The sequence below is a fragment of the Zeugodacus cucurbitae genome, chromosome 6 (genome assembly GCF_028554725.1).
Source record: "Zeugodacus cucurbitae isolate PBARC_wt_2022May chromosome 6, idZeuCucr1.2, whole genome shotgun sequence".
Classification (NCBI taxonomy): domain Eukaryota; kingdom Metazoa; phylum Arthropoda; class Insecta; order Diptera; family Tephritidae; genus Zeugodacus; species Zeugodacus cucurbitae.
This window is the reverse complement of record NC_071671.1, coordinates 15857310-15868249: the sequence shown is the minus strand read 5'-3', so window position 1 is coordinate 15868249 and position 10940 is coordinate 15857310. Positions and strand designations below refer to the sequence as shown.

The 10940-nt window shown below is 32.2% G+C and overlaps 1 protein-coding gene across 1 annotated transcript; it reads right to left on the bottom strand.

Annotated features, from left to right (window-relative positions):
* Nucleotides 1–301: 301 nt before the first annotated feature.
* LOC105213204 (proton-coupled amino acid transporter-like protein CG1139) lies at nucleotides 302–6521 on the bottom strand. The gene is made up of 7 exons (XM_011185867.3): nucleotides 6380–6521; nucleotides 4772–4851; nucleotides 4469–4697; nucleotides 1598–1719; nucleotides 981–1520; nucleotides 672–916; nucleotides 302–604 (listed from the first exon to the last, which is right to left on the bottom strand). The coding sequence occupies exons 2-7, from the start codon at nucleotides 4849–4851 to the stop codon at nucleotides 438–440; spliced, it is 1383 nt and encodes a 460-aa protein (XP_011184169.2). The 5' UTR covers nucleotides 6380–6521; the 3' UTR covers nucleotides 302–437.
* Between the last annotated feature and the right edge of the window lie 4419 nt (nucleotides 6522–10940).

Genomic DNA, 10940 nt, shown 5'->3' with positions numbered 1-10940 from the left:
AAAAGACTGTATAAATGTGTAAAGATGCAAGCCCATAGAGTTTATATGCATATTACCAAATTATACTTACATTAAAGAGTTGTTAAATGCTTCAAGTGTTATATTTTGTAAATTTTATGAGAAATATTGTGTTTACGTTTACATATAAATAATGTGCATGAATTCAAATGTGTGCTATGTGTATACCGAGCAACATTGAAGCCCCGTAGGCTGTTCGTAGACTTCCAAATAAATTTCAAGGTGCTTATATCAAAATAACATATTAAATCCATTTTAAAAGTATTTATTTCTATTAATTCAAATTATTTTAAATATTACAGGTACATAACAACGTAAGTGTGCTGAAACTTGAATACAAATATTGTATTTTGCTTGAATCTTATTGAAGTACATATTTACAGCTTAGCTCGTTTATAGTTTTTATACACTAATTTTTATTATACATATATTTTAATTATTTCGTTTATACTCGCTGTAGCGCCTGCAACTAGTGCGCATACGGCAAATGCACTTAAAAATATATTTTTGCACAGTTTCCACTTGCAAAAGCCCAAGCGATCGGGCCATAAATACACTGTCTCACAGGCGCTAGGCACAAAGATACCTGCAATTAAAGAAAAAAGTACAAAATTAGCGCTTCATTTAATAGTTAGATAAGACCTTTGCAATACCTAGTAAAGAGAAGAAGATTGCGCCCACGAGACTGATGAAAGGTTCCAGATTAGGTATAGCTGCAGCAATACTGCCACTTATCAGCACAATGGCGGTGCGTAAAGTTATTTGTATTATATTATGATTTGCTTTATCGAATTTGTGGCTGATCTTACGCCAAAGTATGTCATTAGGTATGTATAAGACTAGGCCATATGTCAACAGAATGGCCATGGCCATCAACAATTTTGCAGCATCGCCGGCGCTAAAAAGAAAAGAAAGTGGAAATTAATTAATTTTGCAATTAAATTGTTTATATATACACTTACATTGTGCCCTCCACTAAATTCAATGTAATGCTGCCACGTACACCCTCACCATAACGCGCATATCCAAAGAAGCCGATTATGGCATATAACGAAACAACAATAATCATAGCTAAGTTCAACACACTAGGGCAACCCAAAAACTGTTGTGGCTTCTTCATCGAATTTTCGATTGGCATAACAGTACCAATACCCTCCATGGCAAAGATGACGGTGGCAAAGTAAAGTGGAATCTGTGTCGCACTCGCAATCAATGGTTTATCGGCGAAAACTAACGGTCCACTAAATAGATAATATATAACTATTATGAATGTGACCACAATGCAGCAGTTCGCCAACACCGATAACGGTGTAAGCAATTTCAAATTCCTTATCTGCCCAATGAATAGGCAAGGTATTACAGTCATCGCAATATAAATGCGTATATCCCAATTCAGACCAGTGTCATAGTTGAGGACGTCATGAAACGATGTGGCAATAAACACAATGTAAACACAAGCGGTTGCGTAATATGTTGCCATGAGACCGTAATCGACGAAAAGTCTGAGCGGCGAAAGAATAAAGGACAAAGGAATTAAAGAAAATTAATGACACACCAACTTAAAATTAAAGTAACATACTTTGTAAATGCTGACCATGAGCGCAAACGTTTTGGTCCATTTTCGAATACTTTTTCAGCGGTTTCAGAGAAGCCCAACGCCGGTACTCTGATGTCCTTGCAGATATCCTGTGACGTTTTTGCCTTTAAATGGAGAAATGAAAATTCAATTACTTATAAGATATACATATTATACGCAACATAAGTTGTACTTCGAATTTTGTTAGTTAATGAGGTTAGTTTTGCATTTTGTAATTTTCGAAAAATTAGTATTTTTTTACCACAGTGCTGAAGTTGTTGTACAATTACTCATTTTCATTTCAATATCATTGCAATTAATAGCCCACATTGTCACACAACTGTCAATAACTAATTAAATCGTCAAATTTGACATTTAGTTGAGCGCGTATAACTGTTAGATAATATTGATGGTTATTATGTGTCTGTGTGGTTTTTAAAGTGTTATAGCAACAATATTTAATCTAACAGTTATAATCTATAAATAGTTAAGTTTATTTTGCAGATAAGCTATGAATAGATAAAAATAGCGGAATCTATGTTATTAACCGATTATACCACCACGAATATTTTATATATACATGTATATCTTGTTGTAGTGTTAACACCATATTGACATGGTATAACCAGCGCATTCGTTGCATATTTAAGTGCTTAACTACATCCATGTCGTCGCAGATCTTATGCAGTTCTTGGTTCTATCTTTTTTGGTACTCCTCTCTCACGGGGAAGGCTTCAAGAAAAGGTTTTGTGGAGAGCAGTTCACTAGAATGCTCCAAGTAATAGGACGGGAATGACTACAGACTTATAGAGCGTAATTTTTGTTCGCCGAGAGAGCGATCTGCTTCTCAATTGCCTAACGATACCAAAGTAGCACCCGTTAGTAAGAGTTGTTCTGCGCTTGATCTCTAGGCTTAGATGGTTGGTGGCATTTATGCTGGTTCCAAAGACGCGAGGAATCTTTGTGTGTGATCTCCAGGTATTTTGTCTTACCCTCGTTCACCACAAGAGCAATCTCTTTCGTTTCTCTTTCTAGGGTAAAAAAATTTGCGCTGACGGCAATATTGGTAAGGCCTATATATCAATGTCATCCGCATATCCCAGAAGTATTGTTCTTTTGAATAGATATACCCACTTCGGTTGAGATACTTGAAGAAAACGCACGCCAGAAATCCCCCTGTCTAAAATCTCTTCTGGTATCGAACGGCTCGGCTTGTGCTCCACTTCATTCTACATAACAGTATTTGCAGGGATACCAAATGTAGACATGACTACGTCGAATAGGCAGCTTCTGACAATGCTATCGAAAGCGGCTTTGAAGTCGACAAAAGGGTGATTGGTGTCGATCTGTTTGTCGGGGATTTTTCCAGGTCTTTACGTATGGTCTATGTGGGATTTGCCAGGTCTAAAGCCACACTGATAAGGTTAGTTTATTCAGTCAGTTTGTTTACAATGGGCTTAAGTCTTCCACATAATAATGTTAAGAAGGTAGATGTGGCGATAATTAGCGCAGACTGACTGGTGGGGGACTAATATCAGTTAAGAAATGTGTAAAATTTGATCTCAAACAGATACGCCTACTTTCCACAAACTCTTTCAAAAGCTTTTTCTGGCTCCATGTGGCGAATATGGCAATGTCAAAATTAACAGACTCTACTCCTTTCTCTATCCCCACTTCATATTGTATTTCTCGACCATCCAGTACCGAGATTTATACCGTTTATATCGGTAAGTATGTGATATACTTTAAGATAAGATATTCTGAGATATTTTATCTGGAGTAAGCGTGAGAGATTAGATCGGTCATCACATTAGCTCCTATATTCTTATTATTATACAGTTTTTCTGTTAATTAAATTATTTAAGATATTGTGTGATTTACTGCCAAAGGTAAAAATAGGTTCAGAGCTGCGGCAAAATGCTTACGCTTGCCATGAAAAGCGATATAGCCATTCAAGATTTAATTATTACATACTGTTATTGATAAAACTACGATGATAATAATGTACGCTTTCTTTAAAAAAACAATTCAAAATGATTACAAGTTTTTATCTTCAATTATGGGACAATTAAAGTATTAATATATGTACATATAAAGCACGTGCCAAGTGTCGGTTTCAAGGCAAGTAATAGCAAAAGAATCGATAATGAAGGAAAGAAGCACTTGTAGATTTGACGTTAAATGATTGACTTTTGCTTTTGTTGTGCACGTCATGTGAAAGTACTGTTATAGAGGAAGTAAGTGAATTAGATTAAAAAAATTTAAATTTCTTATCGAAAAACTCTATGTTTTACCTGTAATTTTTAATTCACCTCTCAACAATTCTCTATATTTGAATATGATTTTATGGTCCGATTGACGTTCGCGAGATAAAGCTAATAAGTGATCAGTTGTGAATGAGATGTGTGTTTTGTTTACTTCTAAGTGATTAAAAAGCAATTGATAAGATTTAATCTAACTATTATTATAAAAAAGTAAACAAGTAAATACCAAATTCGGACGTGTGATAAATTTCAAAATTAAAAAAAAATATATATATAAAATTTTATTATAAAGATGTAAACCGAGATGTTATACATTCCATGTACCAAAATCTAATTATATTAATTTAATATCTATAACCTCCAGATAACTCATAAACTGACCGTTAAATATGACGTATAGTCGAGTAGGGCCACTTCAATCAATTTATTCAGTATACATATGGGACTCAGGGGAAGATATGGAACAATTCTATATTTTTTTCATTATTGTGATATTTCGAATATTGGTACTTATATAGGGTATAAAATCAACCGTAGTTATTGAACGAATTCGAAAATTTTTGGGAAGGCAATTTAAAACATTGATATTCAAAATTTAAATTTAACTCACCAATATATGCACACAATGCGTACAGAGAAAGCCCAGCACCATCGTAGCAATTAGACCGAACATCAAGCCGGCATTTTTAAAAGCCATCGGCATTGCCAGAATACCAGTGCCCAATGAACCCTTCAGAAAATGCATAAATGCGCCAATTGAGGTTTGACCCTTAACTTGGTCTCTATAGTCTGCCGTGTTGTATACATCATCCAGTTGTGCTTTGTCGGTTAATTGTGTGCTGGAATTTGTTGTATTCAATAATTGAAAAATATATTATTTACATACATATGTAGACTATTTTGGGAAACTCACCGTGAGTTGAAATCGTTCAACGTAAATACTGAGCCTAATGTCTCTTTAGACTTCGCTGTTGAATTGTTGGAATCCGCCATCTGGAAAGGCGAAATAGAGAGTTCAGTTTAGTTTAAAAAGTACTTATAGTAAGAAAACCAATTGAATTCTTCTTTTTTTTTTAATTTTTTATAACAAGGCAGTGGAATTGTAGTTTGAATTTTGGATCCTTCGAACTGTACAAAACCACAAATTTGGCGCCGATTTATAAAGGGGTTTTCAAAAGGGGTGCTACAGAAGTAAACCGACAGCAAACGACGCCATAATTTTGCCCACTCTTTTGGCCAATCCAATTTATGATCGTCATAATCGTCTTGTCAGATCGCATTACACAGATCACATTACAAAATGTTCCCATGCCAATGAGATAAAGCAGAGTCCGTAGTGTAGAGAAAGTTGTTGCCGCTAGTGCAACAATTGAGGAAGATCCACATCACTATCTCACACGTAGCTCTGAAGTGTTGGGCATCTCTGTGACGTCGTTGTGGCGAATTTTGCGAAAAGATCTTGCGCCGTTAGACTATTTCATGTGGGGCTACGTCAAGTCTATGGTCTATGCCAACAAGTCAGCGAAGATTGATGAACTTCGTACGAATATCGAACGTGAAATTGCAGCAGTATCGGCCGATTTTTGCTTGAAAACCTAGATAATTGGGTACAGTGTCTGGACATATGCAAGCGTGCCTGTGCAAAATAAATCGAGTTCCATACATAATGGCATTGATGTACTTTCACAGGAATAACGAATTTCATTTTTGTTTTATTTAAACTTTTTATTTGTAGCGCTCTTATTGGAAAACCCTTTATTAGACAATATACTACATGGACTGAGAGGTTCATGTTTTTTTCTGAATATCTCTGGAAGAACCTTTCTTGATTGAAAATATAGAGTTATTCTTTGGTTCGATACCGGTTCAATAGTCTGAAGTTTATTTGTAAAGAATCACTTTATGAGTCTCGAAAAAAATAAATTTGGCTAACACGATAGGTGAGGTACTAGTTTATAACGAAATTTTTTGAATACTTGTCAAATCACAAGCTTAATTAGCCGGAGTGTTTTCGTATAAATCAAAAACACGATACCAATGATATTAAATAAATCACTCAATTTTATGGGTTCAAAGCACAATCTTCCGGATTTTAACTATGTTTTCTATCTTGTTCCATTGTAATATCATAAGGATCATAATATTAGTGGCGCGATCTCTCGATAAGACCATTTCAGTATTTCGTTCAAAGGACCTTTCACGGTATTATTAATCATACAATTTCTTCAACGAGTATATTAGCACTAGAACTTTTGTTATAATTTCAGAATTATGGAATTTTTATTTTAGCGTTAAAAGATAAAAAAACATATTTTTTATTAGTGGCGCCATCTCTCGATAAGACCATTTCAGTATTTCGTTCAAAGGACCTTTCACGGTATTATTAATCATAAAATTTCGTCAACGAGTATATTAGCACTAGAACTGTTGTTATAATTTCAGAATTATTAAATTTTTATTTTAGCGTTAAAAAATAAAAAAACAAATTTTGAGATTAAGTTCCAAATATTATATATTTTACCTTCACTTAAAATTATTACTAATTTTAAACAATTAATTATGTTAAACTAGTCAGTCAATATATTTTCTTTAAAGTGCTAGTGCTTTTACGACTTTTTGTATTTTTTGACGTTTTCCCAAAATCCAACTGCATCCACGAAGTGTCCGATTTCAACTGTTTACTGTGCCACCAGTAAGTTATTAAATTAGTTCAAATTTGCAACAGCATAGTCAAAATAACAAAACAAAAAACAAAAACAATAACTAATTGAAGTTAATCGGCGAGATGATCAAACTTGGAATTAACAAATACACAAATTTCAATTAACAATGATAGCAACAAATGAGCACTTCTCAAGTCATTCACTAAAATCAAATCACTTTAATATATCATATCACAAAATCGCAAATGAAATGAAAAAACAAAATCGAACAAAAATAGCAAACACAAAAACAATACAAAACGGCTAGTACGTGCAACGACAACATAATTCGATAAATTTAATCACAAATTAGGCAGACCATTTAAATATAAGTGTTTAATATAATCGCAAACACATCTACGCGCATACATACATACATATACGTGATTTATTGACTGACAAGGAACATACTTATAAAGGCTTATGGAATACAATTTCGCTATGATATATCTATGTATCTATATATGCAAATATATACATAGTATAGTAACTATTATGTACATTTAATGTGATGCAACAACAATCACAAATTTCGGTTTAATATGCTCAGAACCTCATTAAGTTATTTGTAAAAATAATTGATATTTCAGCTCCATTTTATACACTTTCCGGGTTGAATGATTTATTAAAGTGTAAAATTTACTTTCTCACAACTGTCAAATATCGGGTATCTACTTCGAATGTAAATTAAACAAGAGGAACAAGGAAAGATCTAAGTTAAATTATACAATTTTATTAAGATAACACACAATTCGTCTCGTATATTCATCATAAAGTCCACTAGAAGAACGAAATTCAGTATACAGTATACTCTCGAAAAGTGAATCGATTGGACAATTCTATATTTTTTTTATTATTGTGATATTTCGAATATTGGTACTTATATAGGGTATAAAATCAACCGTAGTTATTGAACGAATTCGAAAATTTTAAGGGAAGACAATTTAAAACAATGATATTCAAAATGGTGTGAAAGTGAATATTTTTATTGCCTGATTTTATAAATTAACTAACAGACCGCTCCAGCTTCTCACGGATTTGCGATGCGAAGAGAATGACTTGCAAGCGATTTTCAATTTCAGATTAAGATTCTCCATCACGGAGTCTTTTTGATATCCTCACCTGGGAACTATTTCCAGAAAGTTAAGATTCGAGCAATAAATATAGCCTATGTTACTCAGGGTGAACGTAGCTTTCCAATGGTGAAAGAAATCGGCACAGTAGTTTTTGAGTTTATTCATTACAAGCATACATACAAATCTTTCCTCTTTATAATAGTAATATATATAATATTGAATTTTATAATATTATATTTAGAGAGAAATTTAAATTTTTTTTGGGTAATTTACTTTTTCGAATAATTTACTTTTCCAAATATATACATAAATTATCTTTTTTTTATAATATTAAATGCATTTTTAAACTTAAAAAATTCATTCATTTATTTGCTTCAATAAAACATATGGATTTACATGAAAAACAAATATAAATTTACATACATACATATGTATTTACTATGAAGAGAAAAAATCTTGAATACTCTTTTGTTTTTTTTCTTTTGCAATATATTTTCTGACCATTTTTGTACGACAATTCAAAAAGTCTGACACCTGATTTGCATCGTTTTCATTTTTAATCCAGTGGATCAAGTAGGAGAGTTTATTTACTAAAAAGACGCGATAAACAAGAGAGTAAGTGTTTTTGCAACATCGTAAAAAACGCTGCTTGCTTCGTTTCGAATTTTATGTCACACTCTCTGAAAAATAAATTAAAAAATTTAGTTTTTCGAGGTGCATGTGTAATCTTAAAGGTGATTAACTTTTCCGCGATTATTTACTTTCTGAGAATTTACTTTTCGAGAGTATACTGTAATAGTATATGGGGACTGGAATAATTCCTGGATAGATTTAAACTATTTTTGGCACCAAGCTACATTATATCATTAAGATTTAAGGTTCAATTAATTTTGCTAAAATATCTCACATATTAATGTGATATAAAATCCACCGAAAGTATGAAAATCCGTATATAAGGTATATGCGGGCTACATGAAATATTGGCCTGATTTTGGCATAGGGTGCACACTACTATAGGGAAACATCTCCTTTGAATTTCTTTAGAATATCTGAGAGAATTACCGATATTTTCCATAAAAAATAGGCAAAAGCATTGAGGTCCTTTTGTTCGATATCTAGGGTCTTGAAAAGTTATGGTCCGATTTCACATACGAAATACAATATTACTGCTAAGTCTTATTCCGATATCTACAATGGTGCTTGATTGATACATATATTGTAAAGTGTACGAATCAGATTGACTTCAATATTGTGGTATAAGGAAAGTAGGCGTGGTTGTTAACCGATTTGTACCATTTTCAAACTATACCATAGAGACGTCAAAAAATGTTATGAACCGAATTTCTTTGAAATTGGTCGAGTAGTTTCTGAGATATAGTGTTTGACTCAAAAATGGGCGGCGCCAGCCCGATTTCCATTTAGAGTTTCTGTGTTTTTCCTTAGTGATTTAAAGTAAGTGTTGTTATAATCAGATTTCATAAAAAAATAGGGAGCGTACGATTTCAAAGTTTTTCGAAAATAGAGCATTTTGTCTCGGTGTTGTTGAACCAAGGCCAGTTGTTTAATTGTTTGTTGTGTTCTACTGATCTCTCTCTCTTTTAAACTTGGAATACATGTCGTATGAGTAATATTTTTAATTGTGCGAGCTAGCCAAAAAGCTGCCTATGAAGGCTCGTCACAAACAATGGTGACTCATGGAGTAGGTGTGGATTGCTGCTTGACCAATAACGCATATTTTGCTTATTGATGAACCCATTCAGCCAGAAATGAGCATCATCGCTACGTAGGACGTAGCGCTCTTAAAGTTGTGGCCACTTACTCTGAATTACGATAGAAAATTTTAATAATTTCGATTCGTTGGATTGTCCATGATGATGGGAAAAAATAATGGGGAAAAATATGGCGTCATTTGATGTCTACTTTTGTAGCGTTCCAATTGAAAACCCCTTAATTAATTTACATATTTACATTATTCTAAAGAGTTCTCAAACTCTAAACTAAAACTAAAAAAAAATATTGTAATCATTTGTATTTTATCGATTTTATAACATTTTATTTTTTGATCTGATGGCAACTCTTTTCAAAAATATTCGAACGAAGATAAAATTTCATACAGTTTCAATTTAAATATTTATTAAGTTGTTTTACCAAAAAAAATCGTTATTTTTTGAAGATATAAAGGCAAAGGACCTGGATGACTAAAAAAAATTAAAGCCCCAAAAAAATATTTATGTAATGGAAATATGCATTTCCAATGACGTTAATCGATTATACTTTTTATTTGATTATTTTTTTCGAGTTGAATGATGGTAATTTTTACTTTCATTTATTTTAAGTGTTTTGTTTTCAATTTGGTGCCTATACAATTTTGAGTGCTTACGAACATTCCCTGATTTATTGATAGTAACTGGTATGAAGACGTCTCAAGTTATTGTTATGGGATTTCAGTCAAATAAATGATATATTTATATATATATTCAATTAATATGCGAATAATGTATTTTTAATATAAAGCTCTCTATTATTTTGTTTATCCTAATAAGTTCAGTCGCTGGCGGCAATATTTTAGTTGAATATATTGCTTTGATCGCACCGATAATACAAAACAATTGAGCATTGATAAAATGTGGTTAGTAACGAAGAATGAAATTGTTAAAATACTATGAGTACATATTTATATTATTTTAATAACAATAACTTGATACTAATCGCTCATGTGAGTGGTGCACACCTTTTTGCTATGTGAACAATATTGGAGCCTACCATTGAAAAGATAACAGATTCTTTTCAAAATCCTTTTCGTTTTAGCAATACCTTCAACTTCTTCATTCTTCTGTGAAAGCATGAATTATTCCTGTGAAAGCTTAATTACTTTGATGAATCAATATAAAATATATTTATATTTTTTAATATTTTCTTTTCTGTTTTTTACCTTTTTCTGATTCTTATTATATATTTGTACTTACTAATTGCAAATTATGAAAATAGAAAAACCCATTTGTGATCAGCTGAAAATTAGTTAGCATTGCACTTTAGAAAAATTGGTCAGCTGATAAGCATAAAATATTTATTGATCGATTGGCTAATGGTTGGTGTATAAACTTTTTGTTTATGGCTCTAATCTAATTCGTTGGGGGTTTCGGTTTTATACACAATATAAAATAACAAAGATAGCATAAAGAGTTTGATACTGATTACTTAAATATATTTATTAATATATACAATTATACCTAAGTAATACTTTCTTTAATCAGTATGTAAATCGATTATTCACAAATGATTAATAATTTTAATAAGTGAATAA

Coding starts and splice junctions, on each gene's coding strand:
- LOC105213204 (XM_011185867.3), bottom strand. CDS start 4,851: ATGGCGGATTCCAACAATTCAACAGCGAAGTCTAAAGAGACATTAGGC. Junction 1,521..1,597: donor TCATGGTCAGCATTTACAAA/GTATGTTACTTT, acceptor TTCGCCGCTCAG/ACTTTTCGTCGATTACGGTC. Junction 605..671: donor AATCTTCTTCTCTTTACTAG/GTATTGCAAAGG, acceptor CTTTAATTGCAG/GTATCTTTGTGCCTAGCGCC.